This window comes from Cryptomeria japonica, chromosome 1 (assembly GCF_030272615.1).
Source record: "Cryptomeria japonica chromosome 1, Sugi_1.0, whole genome shotgun sequence".
Lineage (NCBI taxonomy): Eukaryota > Viridiplantae > Streptophyta > Pinopsida > Cupressales > Cupressaceae > Cryptomeria > Cryptomeria japonica.
Window position 1 is genome coordinate 556,847,671 of NC_081405.1, and position 23,423 is coordinate 556,871,093.

Here is a 23,423-nt window from a genome sequence, read left to right on the forward strand (position 1 = left end):
GATTATCAAATATCACTATAATTCGCTCTGCTTTCATTGATATCTATTTAAAAACTTTCACATGTTATTTTAAAAAAAATTAAGCATGTTAGTGTTAAACATTCTTTAAACTTGCATTTTTCTTTAATTTAAATTATATATAAATATTTATTTATTTTTGGCATACCAAATTACCTATCTCCAATGTTTGTGGAAATGTTGCCCCAGTACACATCCCTGTCTCCTGGTAACTATGGTCCAAAAAAATTGATTTGATGAGCATTGTTCATTTTCATACTAGATTCAACAAGATTCCAAAATAAAATTGTTTCCAAAGCAGTGTTTCACAGGAAGGTTTCCCAAAAGTTTAGATGATGTCCCAAATGTCCTGTAGACATGGAGGAGCTGTCCCTTTTTCTAGTACTCAACAGCCTGCTTCATTTAATGCATAAAAATAAGAAAAATAACTTTTCAAGGAAAATAATGCTCAATATACCAGTAAGTTAAAACGAGGAGGATTGTCATCACAAATTCAGCACATTGTATTTGATTCATAAAATTCCATCTGCTATCAGTTTGTTCAAATTATTTTGACAGTCTCAAAATTTTGGGAGAATAGTTTCCATCCATGAAACTGCATTCCCTCATCCTGCAAACTCAGAGAAACGCTACTGAAAAGTGAACTCTTCCACTCCTGAAAAAGACTGCCTAGACCTAATTTTACATCAAGGAGTGATTTGTTTGCAGTGCATCAAATTGCAATGCACTTCTAGGATCCACTCTGTCAATTGATTAGATTCCAATGTTTCAGGCCTCCCAGGGGAAAGGAAATACCCAAATATAGTTTGGCTCATCAGTTTCACATGACAAGGAACATTGAAGCCCAATGGATAGCATTGACAAAATTATTCAGAAATCATCTTCTTTTTTTTTCAATTATACGAAGAAGTCCAAAAGCAAGCATTACTTGTGGCACACTTTATCATGCTGTATACATCCTATAATTTTAAGCAGCATCAATCCAAGATTGCAAGCAAACCTGCAACTTAACAACAAATTGTAGCCATCATAGGACGCATTATTGGAAATGGTTATGATCCCCACATCTATCATCCAATTCCATACTCTGTAACTTAAGTATAACTGTTGTCAAGAGCAACCAGAACACATCAAGTGCGTGCATTGTAGATGGAAGATTAGGAATCTTTGGAATTATTCTCCATCATGGTCTATGTATAGTGTGACTTTGGAGATATTATAAAATTTTGGAATATTCCATGGTAGGAAAGCTAGCCAACACCCGTGTGGACTCACCAGGACTTGCAAATCAAAATCTGAAATGCACAAGATTGACTAGATTCACAGACTAAGTCTCTGCTGGGTAACCACTGAGTCTCTGTTGAGTCTAGCAAATAACTCACTGAGTTTCAGACACGAACTCTCATGTCAAAAAAAAAAAAGAAAAAACAGGGGTTAAAACATTCAAATGATTCATTTTTTCAGTCATTTGGTCTTCCAGGGGCCCATATCAAGCTGAGAGGAGTGATTGTAAAGTTTTTTTGATGATTGAATCAAATTTGGAATGCATCTGACAAAGGTATGGAGTGAATTTTGTGGTTCTTTTTTTTGGGGTCGAATTTTGCGAAGTCTTGAGGCTGGGTCAAAATTTTGGGCTAACGAGTCCAAGTTTTCTTACAATGGAAAACTCCACAAAGTGCAGCCCATTCCTATATATGAAATTCATAACAAGTATTAAAAAGAAGCCATATACAAAGTGCAAATAATACACTGGTTCTGCTCAAAATAACTAGAATATCATTGTTTCCGATTCAGATAAACATTTATAATGCTGCATAAAGTGCAGTTAGTTCTGACCTATGAAATACCCCATCACAAGAAAATCAAAAAGAAATCATATGTAAAATTCAAATGATACTTCAGTAGAGCTGATACTAACAAACAATCATAATCAGTATACCTGAGGATAGGTTCAAGGGACAGCCTCGCCTGCATATGAACCCGAGAAAGAAGTTTTGCTAGAATCATTTCCTTGTGAAGCAAAAGTTGAGGTAATGTCTGTACCACTGGCATTAATTCCTCGTAAAGAGAGATAAAATCTGCTGCACTATTCAGTTCCTGGTTGAGAAAACAAAGAAATGAATTAGATGTCTAAGGCCAAAACGGAACATTTGTTGAAGGACCATAAACATTCATCAGAATTAACAGGTGTTTGCTCTGCAAGATGGAAGAGAAATTAGAACTGCTTAGGTATCAGATTACCTCTTTCAAACTGTATTAAAAACAACACCAAAACTAAGAAAAATGTTATTGTATATTATCCCTTGCCCCAGTGTAATGTCCCTTTTTTGAAATGGAATTTAATAATAAATAATAAGAAAATAATATAATATATTATTAAATATAAAATTAAAATTTGATTATGTTTAATGAATGGTCAAAAGGCATGAAATTAAGAGTTATGACTATTGAAAGATTAAAGATATAAAAGGCATCAATAAATCAAAATAGGGAATCAAGGAAATAATTTGTAAATAAATTATTATTCTCAAAAGGCAGCAATGAAGGGTGATGATTCATTTCTTGTGAATGGTGGTGACTCATTTCTTGTGAAGGGTGGTGACTACTTCAAGAAATGGATATAATGAGCAAATCAGTTCATTGACAGGCAATCAAGGAATCAAGCAATAAAGCGATTAGTAATGAATCAATCTTGAATTTGATAAACCCTCCAACCAAACTAAGTTATAATAGAGAGCAGCAACTGAAATGTGACCATCTTTGATGTAGGAGCAAAAGAATCCTCGAGTAGCTCTTTGTAGCCTATCCCATCCTACTGCAAACAACCTTTTGCACCTAGACAAGGCTTGTCCTCACCCAAAGATACATTGGCTTTACATTTAATCTTATATACTCATTTGCATTAAATGGCATTTAAATTTATTACCTAAAGAAATTCAGCCAACTCTCAAATGTAACTTTCATCAAGGCATTTTATTGACCCTACAAGGCAATCTTCCATTTAATCTACCTTTGTCATGCATATTGTTGTGGTTCAAGTACCTTGAAAAGGTTTCAAGAGAGAATGAATTGAACATGCTCATTCCAATCAAGTAGGCCCATACATGCTTTTAATGTTGTGTAACCCAAGACTCTTGTCGTGAAGTGACCACATCTAGAGTTTGAAATCAACTCAAATTTTTGTCCCTGATACCAAATATGTTGGCACCCCTATTTGTTGTGTCTCTTTGCTTTGTTCTAAAACACAAATTATTGCAATTGTTCTTAGTTCCCATGCTTGGCTATGGCTTATGTTGTTTTGTTGGGAAAAAAAATGTGTATCGACATTTTGCCCAAGGTTTAAACCCTTTATTTTGACTCAACTTGCAAAGAAGGTGTTTTTGTTTGAAAGATTGTCAACACATAGACGAGGTTCTAAACTTGTGTCAACTCCCAACAAGGTTTTCATAACCATGTTGAAGCCCAACAATACTTTTCTAACCACTTCAATTTCCAAAAGAAAGGCTTGCAACTTTGTGTGTCAACGATCTGAGGTGGTTCAACAACTTGTGTCAACTCTCAACAAGGTTTTTCTAACCTTGTTGAGTATGAAAGGAAACATGTTTCAAGGAAGCATCAACAATTTGTATGGATTTCAAAACCTTTCTTAGCTCCCAACAGGGTTTTCTTATCCTTGTAGAGTCCAATGGCATTTTTTAAACTTTTAATAAGAAGAGAAAGACGCTTTGGTTTTTGGTAGAGATTGGGCATGATTCTAGAGCCACGCAAGGTTACCAAAAGTGGTTTGTTCATCACCTTGGTATCGACAAAGAGAAGGAACACACAATGGAAGAAATAGGGGGGAAAAAATAATTTTAATGGAGGTTGGGCATAGTTGTCAAACCACCCTAGGTTGTCGAAATTGGTTCGAGAGCTGATAGGATTCACCAGCAATCAAAATAAGGAAAAGTTGCCTAAGTGTTTATGTATCCGACACAAGAAAGGGATTCTAAAACTAGTGTTGGGAGCCAACAAGGTTTTCTTAACCTCATTAGAACTCAACAAAACTTTTCTAACCTCCTTGTTTTTCAAATGAAATGCTTACAATGTGTATTGAGGTTATAAAACTTGTGTCAAGAGCTGACACAATTTTCCTAACCTTGTTGGAGCCCAAAAAGTTTTTTCTAACCTTGTTGAGTGAAAGAAAGCAATTTTTCATAGGGATGTCACAAGTATAGGAGGTTATAAAACCTTTGTCGACTCCCAACAAGGTTTACCTAACCTTGTCAAAGCCCAACGAGCTTTTTAAAATTTTAGAGAAAGCAATGGAATGGTCCTTTAGTTTCTTTGTCAGAATTTTTTTAGTGGTTTTAAAACCGCTGTCGAAGCCTAAAGGCTATTTTCAAACCATAACTATTTCACATAGGCAGAAAGCATGCATCAACATTTCTACATGGTTCGACAAACATGGGTGAGTGCCGACAAAGTTTCAAAAACTCATCTAACCTCCAACAAAAGATAATGGATATAAAAAGTGATTTTGAGAGCCAAAAGTGATGGCACTATATTAATTTGCCCAACTACCTGCCTTTACTCTACCAAATCTCCCTTCGTTCATGAACACCATTAATGACTAGAAGCGTTGCAAGCAAAAGGAAGGTGGCTCCACATACCTTGTGGGTATATCAAAACATGATTGAGTCTGATTTAAGGTACAAAATTGATGCAAAACAATCGCTAAGGTCAGGGATGTTTGGAAATGCTTTGTAAGTTTGCACATTTCCCACTCTAGCCCAACTTGCAATAGGGTATATACACATTCATTTTCATTATTCAAATGATGGGAAAAATCAATTTGGACAAGAACAGAGAAAAAAAAACATTTCCAAGCAGCTAGGGTTCAACTTCAATTAAGCGTAAAGATACATATTTGTATTTTGGTGATCGAGGTTCATCCCAAATTTGTAATTAACTCATTCGTATCTTTGAAGAACAAATTTGAAGTGTGGAATCAACCTTGATTGAGTGTCTCCATTGGCATTGTGTTCATTTTTTATGTATATGTGATCAGCTTGCTAACCAGGTGATTCTAAAGACTTTTTGTTTGGTATCTTTTCACAATAATAAAAGAAGTGTTCAAGTCTGTCTATGCATTACTAAGTAGGCTCATTTAATATTTTGCAAATTTGGGTGTTTCTTTGAATGCACGTGTTGAACCTAGTTTACTTCTCATCACCCCAACACATTAAAATAATTCAATCATAATCATTTTCTTTCAGTTATGTTTCCTAGTTTGTCCATGCTTCCATGTATGAGTGCATTACAACACTAGGGGTTTGTTTACTTGTATTATACACTCTACATGATCAGCATTTTATGCTACTATAGAAGCATAACTTTACATTTCTAAAACAAGCACATAGGCACCTTGTGATAACCAAAATAGAGGTACACCGTGCAATGGGTATGGTATATGGAAAGGTAGTTGTTCAATCCCAAAAATATCATATAATTGAGCGCCTTGGGGAAACTCCACTTGGTCTTGCATAACCAAAAGTGAAGGAGGTCTTACCCAACTTGATAATTAGTCCTCACTTGCCCAACCTAACTATAGGATTTGTGGTAATCTTCCCAAGTTCGATGCCCCTAGAACTTGGGAGACTATCCATCCTTAGGAATTTGGGATTTACAACTCAGATCATGAACAGAATGAATGGATGGAATTTGAGAGAATTGGATGACATACCACTCCAATGCATGGATTAATGTATTTATTATTAAAAGAAGTTACATTAGTGCATGTAACTTACATTGTAAATTTATTTGTAGCCATAACTAACGTGGTGTTATTGCACCATAAACACAAGCAATAAAGGCATGCGAACAAAGTGTACTCTAACAGTATGTTTTAACAATATATTAAATCTAATAACTAATCTATAGTCCTTCTAGCCTATCCTTAATTGCTTAAACCCTTTGTTTGATCGTGAAGCCATTTATGTCATGATCGTGAAGACATTTATCCTTATGTCACCAATCCTCATAAAGCCAACTAAGCTAGGGGGATGTAAGCAAGCCAGCCCTTAGCTACTTATTCAAGATGGGCTCTATTACTTAAAAATCATCATTTGCATGTTGCTTTTGTTATTAGTTTGGTGGCATGTATGAGGGTTTGGTTGTAAGTGCTTAAAAAGTGGGCATGCATTGATAGTTGGCATATAGAGAATTGAAATTGAGGAGAATGCATGACTTAGGATTATAAATCAAAGATATATGATTTTTTAATAGGATGATATAGTACAAATAAATTTGAAAACAAGGCTTGCTTCATTAGGATGGAAAGTAACTAAAATAAATAGGTGGAATGGCTTTTTGGTTAGGCAAGAGGTGAGAAGAATTGCAATAAGGGAATAATATTGAAAAGGCTTGCCATTTTATGTTGGGTAGGTATGGACTCAATTCAAAGTAAAATCTTAATATTATATGTGTTCTTAAAAAGCTCACAATGCGACAAAGCATTGCATGTGACCTTGGAGAAAATGATAGTTGATATGATCAAGTATAGCTAGGCAATATATAATGCAGGGTAATTAGCTTATAGGGGGGTTTTATTAAATCTTGAAAATTTGCTAGGCACATGCAAATATATCATGGAGCAAAAGCTACATGAATGAGATTATAGCCATGCTTATGAAAATGAGTACTAACAATCAATAACTTCATCTAAAGCCATGAGATTATAGCCATGCTTATGAAAATGAGTACTAATGATCAATAACTTCATCTAAAGCCATGAGATTATAGCCATGATTATAGCCTCATCTAAAGTTGTCTTTTGTCTACTAATCAATAACTTCATCCAGAAATGGTCAATTTAAGTCCACCATTGTTTAGATTCTATTTGGGAGTATGAGCTACCTTTATAAAACAAGACAACAATGTCATCCATGGGAATACTACAATATTGGTCAAAAAGCCGATCTCCATTATCCCATCTCCTTTGATGTAGAAGACTGACCCTTTGTTGTTGATAGAACTCAATATCTGTTGAGCCATACTATACATCCGCTAATTATAACTAGAGCTTTTCCTTGAACATATAATGTTGGGGTTCTAATTCTATGTCTCCTTTGTCTTTGATATAAGGTTTATTATAATATGGGAATCTCTTTCCACCTATAGATGTTGGCAACACTATTGAATTACAAGTTTGGATCCATAGTACATGGCAAAGAGCTTGGAAAAATTATTTGTATGCCTCAAAGTATTACACATAGCTATAAAGTGGTGTCCCTTGAAAATGGAAGTTCCTAAATTGCATAACTTGAAAACTTGTGTTATTGTACTTGGTCATTCATTGAGAAGGTGTCCCCATTTAATCATTCCTTTCTTTCTCTCCAAACTAGGGTTCTTGACCCTTGACTTCCACTCCTACTATTGTTCAAGGAATAGCCAATTCTTTGGTTTCTATAGACTAACCTTGATGTTGTTCACTACAACATCGTGCATTACTCATCAGCACTTAACTTTTTAGATTTTACAAGCACTCGACTATATTGTGAGTCCTTACGTCACACATTCCACAATTATTGTTAAATCATTATTCTTCATTGTGTCCTTTAGTGTTAAAATTTAGGCACTAAATCACTGCTTTTCCAATTTTTCCTTTTTTATCATCATGCAGCATGCTTATTTAAAACTTTTATAATTTCTTCCAATCGAAATTCGGCATTATCTTCACCTTAATTTTTTATGTAATTGATTCTTTGGGCTACAAAAAGCATTTAGAGAAAATTGACGAGCAATGTAATTGATTCTTTGTCATGGCACTTTGAAGCAGCATTGCCTGTCAATTTTCTCTAAATGCTTAAAAAATTACTATTTCAAATCATCCCCAATAGGATTGTCTATCATTCTTCAGTATTCTTTGGTTATAATCCTTCGTGGATTCTTCTTTTCCTTGTAGGATGCTTGTTAGCTCATTCAGAATTTGGTCATATGTATGCCCATTTTAAAAACTCTTATATCAAACACTCATTTTGAATTTTGTCATGAATTTTTTTCTCTGTCTTTTAGCTGATCAAAGCATTTAATTGAATAGTCTTGCACATCCCTGCAAAAGTTATCTAGTTTTGCTTTATTTTCTGTTACACCATTGGCTTTCGAATAGAATCCCTAATCTAAGAAATATGTTGCTAGGTCTGATTGTGCCCCACCAAACCTAGCAAGTTTGGAAATCAAAGACAGTTTGATTCCATTCTTTTCTTTATGTGGTCTTGTGCTTTGCTCAACAGTTATTACCTTCTGTGAACAATTCAATGGTCCAAGTGACTGTTTCTTGTTTCTGCAGGTATGGACAATCAGCTCTAAATATTTCTTGACAGCTAATGCCACTTCTCCTCCAGCCTTGGGTTCAATTAGGATACGTATAGTTATCCGGTTTGTGCTCAAAAAGAGTCAGCTTGTGCTTCTAACACAAGAATGAGAGGAATACCTTTACCTTCACAACCTGAAGGATATTCTAACGTCTCATACATTTTGCTTGGTCATTCAACTGTTCTTAGGAGTCTTTTCAATGCCTTCAATATTAAAATTTCTTTTTGAGAGTAATGACGTACAACATTCCTTATGATGATGTCAGGTTCATCAATTTAAGCATGCACAGGATCTAAAGTGTTCTTCAACAGCTTAGCTAGGAAAGTACAGTGCAGAAGTGTAATGGAAGACTATAACAGAATAGTATACAATAAATGACAGCTATGTGTGCAAATAACAGCAATAAATTTATATTGCTTGCTCTAGCTAAATGATTTCTTAACTTGAGATGCTTCACCTATACATGTATATTAGAAAGGTACCATTCAAGGTTGCAACCTTTGATGATACTTTTCCTATTTATCGACTGAGCTTAAATATAGAAAAAAAACAATCTAATCAGACATATACTTGTTGCTCAACTAATTATTAAATGCACCAAGAACCCCTTATGCTGCCTAAAGATGACAAGCTCTGTAAGAACTTCCCTGAACCACTAAATTGATTATTTCCATCTCTCCAGCTATTTCAGCTACTGGAATGTCAAGCACTTGTTAGCTACAACAATCACTGCCACCGTGTGATATGTCTGTGAGATGATATTCATTCTAAAGAGGCAACCATGGGACCAGAGACATCTTCCCTTCACATTTCTCTACATATGCCATAAAGATGAGAGATAACAACAGTTACAGCTTGTTTTTAGCTGGTAACAACCTTGATGATACTCACATTATAACATATCCTGATTGCTTTGTGATGTCCCCCGATTTAAGTCTGGGTCAGCCAGCCCAGTATTTTTATTTAATAAATAATGAAATAAAATTATTAAATAATTTGTTTGAGGCCGACTTTGGGACGCCGACTTTGATAACATGTGGAAATGAATATCATTAAATAATTTCATTATAGTTTCAAGTGCCAACTTGTATAACATGTGTAGGTCATTTCTGTTAGAGTAAAGGTTTTAATTTAATCATGTTGATTAAATTACCTTTATTCCTCTCTTAAGATTTCACTTTAGTTTGCATTTGTGACATTTAATAATTATATTAATTATTAAATGTTTACCTATTAGGGTTTCTTTTAGGGTTGCACAATATCCTTTTATAAGGATTCATCATTGTAATTTATCTCTCTTTTTGGATGAATACATTTTTCAGCTTTCAGAGCACCCTTGCTTGTTTGTCTCCATCTCTTCTTTCTGTGACAGGTTATTTGCATGCAGGTGATCTTCAGGGTCTGTGAAGTTGGCTTTCTCAACTTCTACATGGTATCAGAGCTCCAGACCTGCTGCTTCCTGTTCGTCTTCTGAAGAATTTGGAGCTACAAGGGTTAGATCTGACTTTCAGGTTTTGGTTGCATCAGATCTGTGTTTGTCTTCTGTTTTTTATTTTGGAATAGGAGGTATTTTTTTTTCGGTGCACTTTGAGCCCAAACGGACCTCACCGTTGAGCTCGTAGCGCCCAAAAACCCCTATTTCCATATAAAATTCATCCGATTTGGACACAGTTGCTCCAGAAGGCAATTTATTTTTTTTGCCCCAAGGCCGTACGGCCCTAGGGCACGAAAACCGAGGCGAAAATTCAAAAAAATCAAAAAAAAATCAAAAAACGCTGTTTTTTTAATTAAAAAAAGCGCAGCCAGTTTTATTAAAAAGGGCGCAGCCCTTTGGAGGCCAGCGCCGCCGGTGCGCAGCCCAGCGGCCACCGCCCGGCCACCGCCGCCGGCGGTAAACCCCGCCGCGCCGCCTACCACCCACCGCGCCACCCGCCGAGAGCCCGCCGCTCGGGCACCGCCTGCGCTCCACCTGAGCGCCGCCCGCCACCAGCAGCGCCGCCCCCTGCGCCCGCCCCTGGTCGCCCAGAGGACCAGGAGCCATTTTTTTTAAGCCTCTAAGGGCTAGCAGGGCCGTTTGGGTCACTTTGGAGCTGTTTTACCAAATCGGGCATAACTCGGGCATTTTAGCTCGGATTTTCGAATGGAAATAGGCGTTGGAAAGCTGGTTCCGAGCCCAATCTAATTGATAGAGGTCTTTTTCTCTGATTTTGCCGTTTTGCAGTGTTTTTTGCCAGTCAAAGTCAGAACAAGTTTTTTGCACTCCAGGAGCCATATCTTTTGCATACGGACTCCATTTTTCGCAAACGAATAGGCATTGGAAAGGGGTTTCTGTGCTCTTTCCAGATCTATCATTTATTTTTCCAGAATCTACACCAGGTACATTTTATTCAGTACTTTGTGTTTTCACACATCTGCAAATTACTTGGAAGTTTTAGACTTGGAAATGATTTGTTTGCGTGGGATGGCTTTATTTGATCTGCTTTATCAGTATTAAAGTCATTTAGTCTCAGATTTGTTAATTTGAAGAGTTATCATGGGTTTTTCTACTCACCCTTCAGTTGTATTTCTAGAACGGGGTAATTATGAGTAATGGGCAAAGGGCATACTTACACACTGTAGGTGGCTTAATATTTTGCCTTATTTGTATGATCTCATACCTGAACCAGCAACTTTAGAGGGAAAACTAGCTTGGGATATCATTAGAAATCACATAGTAGGAGTTATTTTGTCTAGTGTTGATTCTGACACTGTGTGGGCTATATCGGGCATTGATTGTCCTCACTCACTTTGGACACGTCTTTGGGAGATCTATGGAGACCCCAGTCTTTCTCCATTCCCAAAGGATCCTGCTTCAGATTGTCTTGTACCCATTGGTTGGAGAGATAACACACCTTTTGATCATGATACTTTAAAGGAACTTCAATATTTAGACACCCTTACATATTCTGATGAATCAGAGGATTGTCTCACAGTTCTACTCTTCAGACTGAGATTATACATGTATCCACATCATCTCCTTTTGTTCCTGATCAGTTTGATATTGCCTCTTCTTTGGCTCCTATTGATTCAGCTAAGCAGGACATCATACATCTTTCAGACATGGCTACTTGGGATTCTTATCTTGCAGGCATTTCGTCTTTGTTTGTAGAGTCCTATATTGCAGACTTGGAGGATTACTTTGAGGATTTTCAGCTCCTCTTTGTTGACAGCCATATTCCAGCTGTTAGCCCACCATCATCTGTGCATTCAGAGGTTGCAGTTTTTGAGTCTTCAGTTCAGTTTGGATTTGCCATCTTTTGTTTCAGTTCAGACAGAGGGATTCTTCAGCATCCTATTATGGCACACATCTTGAGACAGATTGATTCTTCTCTCTTCACAGGGTTTCTTCATCTTCATTCTTTGGATCCATTTCTTCCCAAGGGGAGGAATATTATATGCCGCTTCAAGATCTCTTTTTGGATTCTACCTCAGGCATCCATATGTGCGACAGGAGTTTCTTCATTGTGGGGGGGGCTTCTAGTCTCTTTCTTTTTCTCCTATGGAGACCATTGTATATGTACTTATATGATAGAAGTTGTCTATGGGGGGTATCATGTTATCCACCTCCTATCCTTCTATTATTAGTGCATTTATTTCTTTCATCTCTTTTTGGAGTAGAGTTTTTCCCATGAGGTTTTCTCTATTTCTCCACTTTACAGAGATTTGGTTGTAATTGGGTACCTGATCAGGCCTTGTTGCCGGGACCCAAGTTTATTTTCTTGCATTGTAGTTACCTTTGCTTTCTTGCACATGTTTGTAACTGCACTTTTGCTCATCTTAAGGGGGGGTGTTAGAGTAAAGGTTTTAATTTAATCATGTTGATTAAATTACCTTTATTCCTCTCTTAAGATTTCACTTTAGTTTGCATTTGTGACATTTAATAATTATATTAATTATTAAATGTTTACCTATTAGGGTTTCTTTTAGGGTTGCACAATATCCTTTTATAAGGATTCATCATTGTAATTTATCTCTCTTTTTGGATGAATACATTTTTCAGCTTTCAGAGCACCCTTGCTTGTTTGTCTCCATCTCTTCTTTCTGTGACAGGTTATTTGCATGCAGGTGTTAGAGTATTCGGGTATTTACTTGATTAATTAAACATTCTTTGTTTAATTATTTAAGTTCCCTTTATCTCTTTTACATTTAAGCTAACTTTAGGTGCATATAATTAATTGTTTTAATTAATTATTATGTGCAAACCTAGGTTTTCCCTTTTTAGGGTTTCTTGACCTATTAAAGGTTGAGTTCTTTCTTTTCATTGTAAGAATCACATTACATGTTTTTGTGAATATTGAGCTCTCTCTTTTTGAGCATATTCCCTTTGTTTTGTATGTTATTCAGATTTTGCTTCATTGCTTCTCCTTGTAACAGGTTATTCGGCTTGCAGAAGATCTTCAGGCTCCTGTGGTGTTGTATTTTCTCAACTCCTATATGGTATCAGAGCATTAGATCTGCAACTACCTGTTCTTGTTTTGAGATTTTTGGTTTTGGAAGCAGATATGGGGTTTCAAGAATTTTTTATGTACATAGGGTTTGAGCTTTTTTTCTGAGCACTTTGGGCCTAAACGGACCTCACCATCGTGCTCAGAAGGCCCGAAAACCCCTATGGTCATATAAAATTTGACCTATTTTGGTTCCTGAGCCTCTGGGAGCAATTTTTTTCTCAGATCCAGGGCGTACGACCTTGGCACGCAAATCGAGAAAAAAAATTTAAAAAAAAATTTGCCTTTTTACGGCATGCAGGCCGAAATTTGCTTTTAAAAAAAATTTTGAAAAAAAAAAAAAGGGAAGTTTGTTTCTTTTTAAGAAAAAAACATTTTTTGGGGCACATTTTTTTTGGGTACCGCAGGGTACCGGACTGACAAGCCTGTCAAACCTGTCAGTCCGGCCCCTGCGGCCCCACCGATGGCCCCTCCGTCCGGTTTCCGGTGGCCCTACTTCTCCCCGGCTCCGGGCTTCGGCGACTTCCCGGCTCCGAGCTCCGGCGCCTCTCCCGGCTCCAACTTCTTCCCCGGCTCCGAGCTCCGGCAACCTTCCTCCGCTCCAGCAAGCCACCACCGCCGGCTGAGCTCCGCTCCACCTCAGCACCACCGCCGCTCGGCCCGCGCGCCACCTCCGCCCGGCCCGCGCACCACCTCCGCCTGGAGCACCACCAGCCCCTCCTCTCTAGTCCTTTTGAGAGGGGGTTGGTTTTTTGGGCCTAGATCGTGCCTCTGGAGTCAGATTTTGGCGAACGAATAGGCGTTGGAAAGGTGATTCCGAGCCGGACCTCGTGGTGGTGGATTTTTTTCCTGGATCTGCTGTTTGACTGTGTTTTTTACTAGTCAAAGTCGAGCTTCTTTTTTGCACTTCCAGGGCCCTAGAATGGGCAAACAGAGTTGTTTTTTCGAGAACAAATAGGTGTCGGAAAGCTGGTTCCGAGGCCGACCTCATGGTATTGGTAATTTATTCCAATTTTTCTGTTTGACTGTGTTTTTTTTGCAGTCAAAGTGAGGTCTCTTTTTTGCACTCCGGGAGACGTAGAAGGAGCATCCGACCTCCCTTTTTTGAAAAATTTATATTTTCGGAAAGTGTGTTCTGTGTACTTTCCAGAAATATGAGTTTTTTTCCAGATTCTGCTCCATGCATATTTTATTCAGTTTTTTTGCTTTTCAGCACTCTGGTGGATATCGTGGTTGTTTCAAGTCTTGGGATCTCTTTTCTGAGTAGGATGTCTCTGTTTTGATTCTCGTTTCAATTTCCAGTCTTCTTATCATTGTAGCTTGTAATTATGCAAACGCACTGAGATAAAGTGCCATCATGCATTGTTTACTTGGAATCTTGCATATCTTATGTCTTGTTGTACATGCACTATTGATAAAGTGCCATGAGGGGGTTGATGTTTGCCTTTGTTTGCCATCTTCCTTTGTCAAGTGAGTGTTCCTTCCACGACATTCGCCTCATGATGATGTGTCTCAGCACCTTTGATGTTTTTGGTTCTTCATCATGCAGTTGTTTTTGGCTGTCATTTTCAGTGTTCCTGTCCCTCTCCCACTTCCGCATTATGGGGAGGTTTATCCTGTTGGTTCTAATGCTTCCGTGGTTCGATTGATCAGCTCTTCAGGCTTTGGTTTCTCATGCCATCTGTATCTTCGATTTCAGTTGTTTTGCCTTGTTTGCCTCCTGATTCGAGTAGTGTCATTTGAGGGCACTCATGCAGATTACAGTCTTCTCTACCTGGTCATGTTCTAGTTCAGTGGATGTTCTTTAGATCAGCAGTTATTCTTCGACAGAGTTTGCATGTTCTTCATGCTTCAGTGGTGTTCTTCCATCTCTTTTTGGAGTAGAGTTTTGTTCCCATGTGGTTTTCTCTATTTCTCCGGTTCATAGAGATTTCATTGTATTTGGGTACCTGATCAGGCCTTGTTGCTGGGACCCATCTTTATTGCTTTTAGTAGCTGTTCTAGGTTTTAGCTTCTCCCTAAGTCTAGCTTAAGGGGGGGTGTTAGAGTATTCGGGTATTTACTTGATTAATTAAACATTCTTTGTTTAATTATTTAAGTTCCCTTTATCTCTTTTACATTTAAGCTAACTTTAGGTGCATATAATTAATTGTTTTAATTAATTATTATGTGCAAACCTAGGTTTTCCCTTTTTAGGGTTTCTTGACCTATTAAAGGTTGAGTTCTTTCTTTTCATTGTAAGAATCACATTACATGTTTTTGTGAATATTGAGCTCTCTCTTTTTGAGCATATTCCCTTTGTTTTGTATGTTCTTCAGATTTTGCTTCATTGCTTCTCCTTGTAACAGGTTATTCGGCTTGCAGAAGATCTTCAGGCCCCTGTGGTGTTGTATTTTCTCAACTCCTATAATTTCCTGCTTGGACCAACTGGTGAAACATGTTCTGGGCCATTTCAATCTTGGGCCGACCTGAGTTGTGAAAGGTATTAATAAGAGAAGATCATTCAAGGGAGATCATTGAATTTCATTTTGCGAACAGCATTACACGTATGCAAATATTACTGAGACAAAAACCTCAATAATTTCCTCAGGTGGGAACGATACCCGTCTGATTCTCTCTTCCTGCACAGGACTGAGTTTATCCGCCATCTGAGCAGAGTGTTATTGCAGGTTTGGGTGCTATTCATAGGGTGAGAAGATTCAAAGGAGTCTCGTCTCTGTGAATATCTGAGCAGATCTGTGACTGAGCATTATCGAGCCTGATTGTGCCCTTTCCAAGGCGCAATGCATTAATCAAGCTATCGATAGAAGAAGCCTGCGACCCTTCCACTAAGGCAAACTAGTTAGTATAAGTTTTGTTGACCGCTCCTAGATCTATTTGATTTATTTCTGCTAATTCTGGACTAAGCAAGGTTATTCAATCTGAAATGGTGTATCGACTGTATGACTGAACCTGCCTATTATGGCCTATGTCAACTATAATTTTATTCTGAAAATAATCTGATTATACTGAAGATATTGTTGGATATCAGTTTATGGTTAAAGTTGCTTAAATCTGGAATTTTCTCTGATTAATATCTGATATCAGTATGAATAAACCTGGATATTCTGAGTGGAAATTTTAGTTTTTCTGAGTGGAACATTTCAGTGGTATTAGAGCCCCTTTCCTGCCAGCTTGTGAGTATTTGTTTCATCTAAATAGGTAACTCAAGTAATTACAAAGGGAGGCTATGGGTTCAATGCCATTATTTCCACTGTTCAAAGCCAAATTACTAGGAAGACAGGACACAGAATCCCTAAAGGAAGAACAACAACAACAAGAATCTGCTAAAGAAGTGGCAAGATATCATGCTGAATATATCATATTTGAACTTAAGTCCAGTCATCCGTTGAAATACGACCTTTATTGAATATTTTGAGTTTCAAACAAAGGGACGAAGGAAAAAAAGATATGGGGAGCAGCCCTGCAAAGAGAATTTCGGAATGGAATGATGGGATCGGGAAAGATACACATTTGAAGCCACCAAAATCTTTGATGAATATTTAGGGACGTCTGATCAAATCAAATCTGTATTTCCTTTTGATGATTATTTGAGATGTTTGGACTGGATAAATCCAAGTAAAGGGGGACTTTATGACTACATAAGACAAAGGAGAAAAAAAGAGAGATATTCAAAAGCAACAAAGGTGGAACTTGAAATGGTTAAGAGTACAGAAACACAAGAGGAGGTCAAGAAACAAGCGGTTAATAATAGAGTGGAAAGAAAGATAACAATCTCAAGATGTCAAACAGGAGGACTCCTCTATGAAAGAAGATAGTAATGTCCAGGAAACATCAATCCAAATTTTAGGTATGGACATGATTGCATCATGTAATGATGATTCATAGTGTATGAGAATGATTGGACCATGCGATACTATGCAAAATATTAGTTGTGAAGTTGTGAAGATTGGTTTGTTTGAGATTGAGTGCCATGAAGAGGAATTGCAGGTTTATCTAGAAAACCCCATGATTATACACATCAATTACATGGAGGTGGGCCAAGAAACATTCAAACTCCTTTGTTCCAAGATTGATCGTTGATGGAGTTTGGATGAAATGTTTATCTTGTCTTGAGGATGCATAGTGGTATTCTTCAACAGAACATGTTGGAAGAATATAATGTCATTGGGATCTGCATGATTGATGGAGTGCTTCACAGGATGCTGCAGAATGGCAATGCTGCTAATGACAATTATATCAAAGTAACACAGTGGAGTGGCAGAGCAGTGATTCTGAGATTGATATGGGATCCTGGTAGTTTGTTTTGGGCATACATGTGCAGAAGGCAATTGGTTTGGTATACAGGTGTGAATTGCTTGAGGACAAGCAATTTTGGGACGGGAAGACTGTGATGTCTTCGATTTAAGACTGGGTCGGCCAGCCCAGTATTTTAATTAAATAAATAAATGAATTATTAAATAATTTGTAAGAGGGTGACTTTCGGAGGCCAATTTTGATAACATGTGGAAATGAGTATCATTTAAAAATTTTAACTATAGTTTCAAGGGTCGACTTGCATAACATATGTAGGCCATTTCTTGCTTGGACTGACTGGTGAAACGTATATTCAGCTATTTCAATCTTGGGCCGACCTGAGTTGTGAAATGTATTAATAAGGGAAGATTATTCAAGGAAGATCATCAAATTTCATTTTGCAAACAGCATTACAAGAATGCAAATATTACTGAGACAAAAATTTCAGTAATTTCCTCAAGTGGGACAATACCACTGCCTGATTCTCTCTTCCTGCACAGCACTGAGTTTATCCGCCACCTGAGCAGAGTGTTATTGCAGGTTTGGGCACTATCCAAAGGGTGAGGAGATTCGAAAGAGTCTTGTCTCTGTGAATATCTGAGCAGATCCATGACTGAGCATTATCAAGCCTGATTGCACCATTTCCAAGTCGCAATGCAGCTATCAATTGAAGGAGCCTGTGAACCTTCCACCAAGGCAAACCAGTTAGTATAAGTTTTGTTGACCATCGCTAGATCTATTTAATTTATTTCTGCTATTTCTGGACTAAGCATGGTTATTCAATCTGCATTGGTGTATCAACTGTATGACTGAACCTGCCTATAAGGGCCTATGTCAACTGTAAATTTATTCTGAAAATAATCTGATTATACTGGAGATATTGTTGAAAATCAGTTTATGGTTAATTGTTAAAGTTCCTTAAATCTGGAATTCTCTCTGTTTAATATCTGATATCTGTATGACTATGAACAAACCTGGTTATTCTGAGTGGAAACTTTGGTTTTTCTGAGTGGCTTTCTGAGTGGAACATTTCATGCTTCCAGTTCCAAATATGAATAATATAATCATTGGCTCTCTTTTGACACCTGTATGATTTATTAAGTTACAGGAAAGAATTGGCTCTTGTTATCTGGAAGCAGGCATATCCACAGCAGGGTAATTTCATGACTGAAAATATCATAAAATTTAACATTTTACAATGCTAGTGATTTCTGTTATCATTTGAACTTCAGAAACATGTTTTCCCACCTAGAGCTGATTTTACGTACTTCCAGCTATTTATATTTCATCATCATGCAGACCATTGTTCATCACCACTAGATGGTTTGTCATGTCCCTCTTCAATTACGGTAGTAATTAGTTTGTTGATAACAACTAAATAATCATATCTGGAATTCCTCGAACTGATACAGCACTCATAAAAGTTCAAAACAAAATAATATCCAAAAAAAATTACACATCTTTCACCAAAAAATTATGCATTTACCTTGCTACGTCAAATTCAAACAAAGACAGATATATCAGTTGCACCAAACCAAAAACAAGTCAATACTCTTTGAGACTTATAAAAGACATACCCGCCATCGGACAAGGTTTTCATGGAAAAATGATGATCCCTGAGTTGGCTCGAACTTCACAGGCTCTAGACTTCGAAATACATCGACATCGACCTCTTCAAGGCGCTGAGCAAAGCTCTTGAACTATACAAAACCAATAAGCGGCAAAGGCATTAAAATTCGAAAACTACAGAAGCCATTTTCTAAGAAGTGCAGATAAAAATCATTGATTGAGATGTTAATAGGACTTTTGGAAGCTTGTGCATGTCAAAGCCTATCCACAACAAGCATTGAACTCTCTTCAATACAAATAAACTAAAATCAGACAAAAAAACAGATAGTTAGGATGGTAAGGAGAAGAACACATACCACAAAGCGCCTCCCACCAGGCCCTTTGTTAAGTCCCTTGACAGATTGTTCCATTTTTATCGATGAGCGAGTTCAGATTTCTTCTTTGAGCTTGAGTGTCCAAGTCTAATACCTCAAAACTCTTACAAGTAGCCAATTTCAGCTGTAAATTAAAACAATGTTTATTTCTTACAAGCACGCATTTACTCTCTGATTAAGATAAACGCTTAAACTTTTTTTTGCTTTCATATTTAATCATTCAGAATGTTGGGATGCAGAAAAACATTTCATTACAATCATTCGTTATTTGGAATTACCATAAACTAGGGAAGGCAAAGTAAAAAACAGACAAATTTCTTATGCTGTTTTCAGTAATGGGAATAAAATTCCTCAGAATTTTGCATTCAAAGAAAATCAAATTACTAAAGCTACAAAAAAATACAACTCGGAGACTACTAGACATTGTAAATTTGCAATTTATTTCGCGAAAAGCTAAAAAACGTTATCAAATTTTCTCATTTAGGAAAGAGTTAAATCATCATGCAGTTTCAAGGAAATTCCTTTCTCTCGTTTTCTGAAACGCAAAACAATTTCTTACAGTACAGAATTGTAATCATCATATGTAAACGGCCAAGTTCTCTTGAAGTTGTTTGACAGGAATACCTCCTGAACCACTCGTACTCCTCTGAGCTTTTGCCCTTGACGATGAGTTGCGGTATCGCTAAATTATAAATGCTTCAAAATCTGAAATCGGTATTGTTCGATATTTATAGATCTTGAGTTCAAAAAGCGTGTTGCGTTGAGACTAGGGTTTTAGGGGGGCTTTGCAATTATGATTTATTCTAGCGAAGGGATATCGGACTTATGCGGGAAAGGTTTTATTTTTAGCTTTTTTATAAATATTTACGCCATATGAGATGACTATGTGACTTTTAAAATCAACGGAGGAAAACGATGCAAAACGATTCAAAAATTCTGAACCGTCAGATTTTCGTTGTATTAATTGAAAACTCCTCTGTTCACTGTTATGGTTATTTCCAATCTGCAAGAAATAGACGTGCAACCCTTATTTTTTTCTTATGGAAATGAAATGAAATGAAAGATTTTAATGACGTCTATGAGTCCACGAGACTTAACAGTCTATGGGACCAAGGAATCCAACTTTAATTTCTCTTAAAACTTTGTTCCATGTCGAATCCCCTGTTATTAATCTTAACTAGTAGGCTGGTTGTTTGATTAATCCAATCTTCTTCAAAAAGTTGATGCATATTGTCAACCTTCAAACTATCTTTGTACTAATTGTGAATATCCTCATAAGTCGTGCATTCCATGATGAAATGTCATTCCATTTCCACTGCTCCCTTATTGCAGAAAATGCAAACTCTTTCTTCCCAAGTTTCTTTGGGCATCTTCCACCTGTCGGTTTCACATCTAAGATGATGTGATCCCATCCTCAATTGTGCAACCAACATCCTCGCTTTCCCTTTAATCGCTGCCCCTAGATATGTTTTTTCACCATGATCTTTTGTTGGGTTAAACTCTTTGATATAGTATGTTTTTTTCCGCCCAATCTGATTTGTCCACATGGCAGTCCTAAATTTATCAATCATATAACTTTTTATTCCATCATTAGTGTTAGGACATTCTTGCAAATTGATGTCCCACTTGTTCAACCATTTGTTGTTCTACTTCATCCACGTTTTTTTCCTACGACTTAGCACCCCTTCCATTACCATTTTGGGCCAATGATGGTTATCCATGTTTCAACCTTCTTTAAATAGCTTATTAGCCGAATTATTGCAGATGCCTCCAATGGGAAAGTTCTTGCTTCAGCCAAAAGGATTTCATATGGAACTGTGGATTTAACTTTGAGATTGTTAGTTATAAGATGCTTTTGGATTCTTTCTAGTTGTCTCCAACTGCAGTTTGACATGTTGCTTCCCCACACTTCACAACCATAAAGGACAACAAGTGTAACTAGCAAACCAAAAAGAATTTTATTGGTTTTCCAATTCCAATTCTCAGCTTTTTTGCACCTATTTTGTAGTAAGTATGAGGCTTTCCAACCTCCTTGTATCATTTTCGTTCTACAAATCTCTCAATTGAGCTTATAGTGGAAGTCAATCCCAAGATACTTGTATTCTTTTACAATTTCTAGTGAGTGTCTTCAAAGATAAAGGTAATTTGCTTATCTTTTCTACATAGTGAAAAAATCATGATTTTGGTCTTGGAGATGTTCACTTGCATCCCAACCTCCTGACAAAAGTGTTCTAAGGCCTTCAGATGTTCTCTTAAACCATGAGTTGTTTTTAGATTAGTATAAGATCATCTACATATAAGAGTAGTTTCACCACATAACCTACCAAATGAATACCATCTCCATTCTGAAATTGGAAGAAACTTAGATACGGCTTTCCAATTCAAATAATTCCTTTTATTAAATAGATAATCATTAACATGAGAAATGAGTTGTTCTAATTAAAAATAAACTTTTTAAATTGAAATTTTTAGATTTATTTTATTTAGAACATATATTAGTAATAAATATAATGAATAACTATTAAAATTATATATTTAATTTAATTAAATAAAAAAATTGGCACATATTTAAAAAATATATCATATTTATTTTACAGATTTTACTAATTATTATATGATAATAAATAACAAATATAATACATAAATAATAAATTATATATTTAAAATTTTATTTATTTTTATTATTATTAGATTATAACATATACAATTGATTTTAATGTATATATACATATATATCATATGTAAATTTAAATGTTATTATTATTCAACTTTTTTACAAAATATATATGTAAGTAATAATATTTTTTTAGTATTGTTAGTTAAAAGTTTTATTTTTTCGAAGGAGCGAATTTTCGGGTTTTAGTGTGTCATGCAGATGAACAGGTTGTGGGGTGATGAAGCGGTGGCAAATTCACTTCCCCCCAAGGACCCATTTGGCAGAAAATTTGATCATGTGCCTCAATGGGTATTTCGAGGCGGCAAGTGGGTGGATATGGCAGTTTCTATGGTTTCCTCTGGCCTTCCTCGCTCTGGTGTGGCCGATGGTTTTGAGGGTTTTCCTTGGGGTAAATAATCCAGGCGTGATTTCCCTACCTCTGCTTATTTTTGGGGGGGTTTTCATCAGCAGGGGAAGTGGGGCCAACATTTGGGTTCCAAGACTCTGGGTGCTCGGCGAGCAGGCAAACGAAATACTAGGGCATCTCATCCTGAAAATAAGGCACGGAAGGATTTGGAGAATAAAGGAAAATCAAGTATGTCGCAGCCAAAATTAGGGGTTTCTTCTTGCCCTTTGTCGAATCTCAATCTGTCCTCGCAGCCGCATTTTGTTTGGCTTCCGGTTCCCTTGATTGACACTTTTGATTTTGTTTTGGGAAAGAAGGCTCATGATCTTCAGGCTTTGGCAGTTATTATCCAGGTTTGGGGTGATTCCGTTCCTCTTTCAAAGCTTCAATGCAAGATTCATGCACACTGATATGGCACCCTGTACTTCCAAGCTCTATCTGCAAATTCTTTTATTATTGCATTTGATAATGTCGAAGCTAGGGATAAGGCTCTGAGTGTTCCGTTTTTTTAGCTTCGAAAAAACTTGATTTTTGTGGAAACTTGGAAACCTTTTTTTGAGCCTTCTAGGGTTGGTTCTAAACAGGTCCCTTCCTGGTTTATACTCCCTTTGTTGCCTTCCGAATTAGTTGAATCTGATATTTTAAAAAGGATTGGGGATTCTTTTGGCATTTTTTTGTTGTCACATTCTGTGTTCGAGGATGGGTTGTTTGTGGTCAAAATCTATGTCTTGCTTGCTGTTAATGTTTCTCCTCCTAGATCTTGTAATATTTGGTCATCCTTTGGTATTTGGCATCAAAGCCTTGTTAGGGATTCTGTGGAATTTGGTCTTTCTTCAATGGTTATGGATTCACCCTTGTTTTTTCATATGAAAAAGATTAAATTTGTTTCGAGAGTCAATGATTCCTCTATTGATAGAAATATTGAATTGTTCTCTTGGAATAAGGATCAAGCAAGGGTTTGTGAATCTCATATGGCTTTTGTTCCTCCCCCTTTGGTTAAAAATGTCTCATCTAGGGTTATTTTAGATTTTCCTAATTGCTCTGTTCCTTCTCCTGTTGACGGCTTTGTTAAGGTTTCTGGTGTGGATGTGGATAATGTCAATTGTCTTTTGAATGCGGGTAAATATTATTTGCATTCTAGGGGTTTGGAGAAAGATTTGAGGGTTGAGAAGGACACTCCTCTGATTGGTAAGAAAAGTGATGAGCACCCCCTAGAGGTTGATAATTTCGTTATTGTTCTGGATGAGCATCTTATTGCTCAGGTA

At 36.8% G+C, this 23,423-nt stretch overlaps 1 protein-coding gene across 4 annotated transcripts in view; it reads right to left on the bottom strand.

The window, feature by feature from the left end:
• LOC131074886 (uncharacterized) overlaps nucleotides 1-19,901 on the bottom strand; it is a 138,631-nt gene extending 118,730 nt beyond the window's left edge. For 2 of the 4 annotated variants that reach the window (XM_058011617.2, XM_058011615.2), the window contains exons 1-4: nucleotides 19,721-19,900; nucleotides 19,079-19,220; nucleotides 18,731-18,853; nucleotides 1,958-2,115 (exon numbers count right to left, since the gene is read on the bottom strand). In XM_058011617.2, the coding sequence (XP_057867600.2) occupies nucleotides 1,958-2,115; nucleotides 18,731-18,853; nucleotides 19,079-19,132 (335 nt within the window). In that variant the 5' untranslated portion in view covers nucleotides 19,133-19,220; nucleotides 19,721-19,900. Of the gene's footprint in view, nucleotides 1-1,957; nucleotides 2,116-18,730; nucleotides 18,854-19,078; nucleotides 19,221-19,655 lie in introns of all 4 variants that reach the window. The other 2 variants (XM_058011618.2, XM_058011616.2) reach the window with 2 other exon arrangements.
• Nucleotides 19,902-23,423: the final 3,522 nt, after the last annotated feature.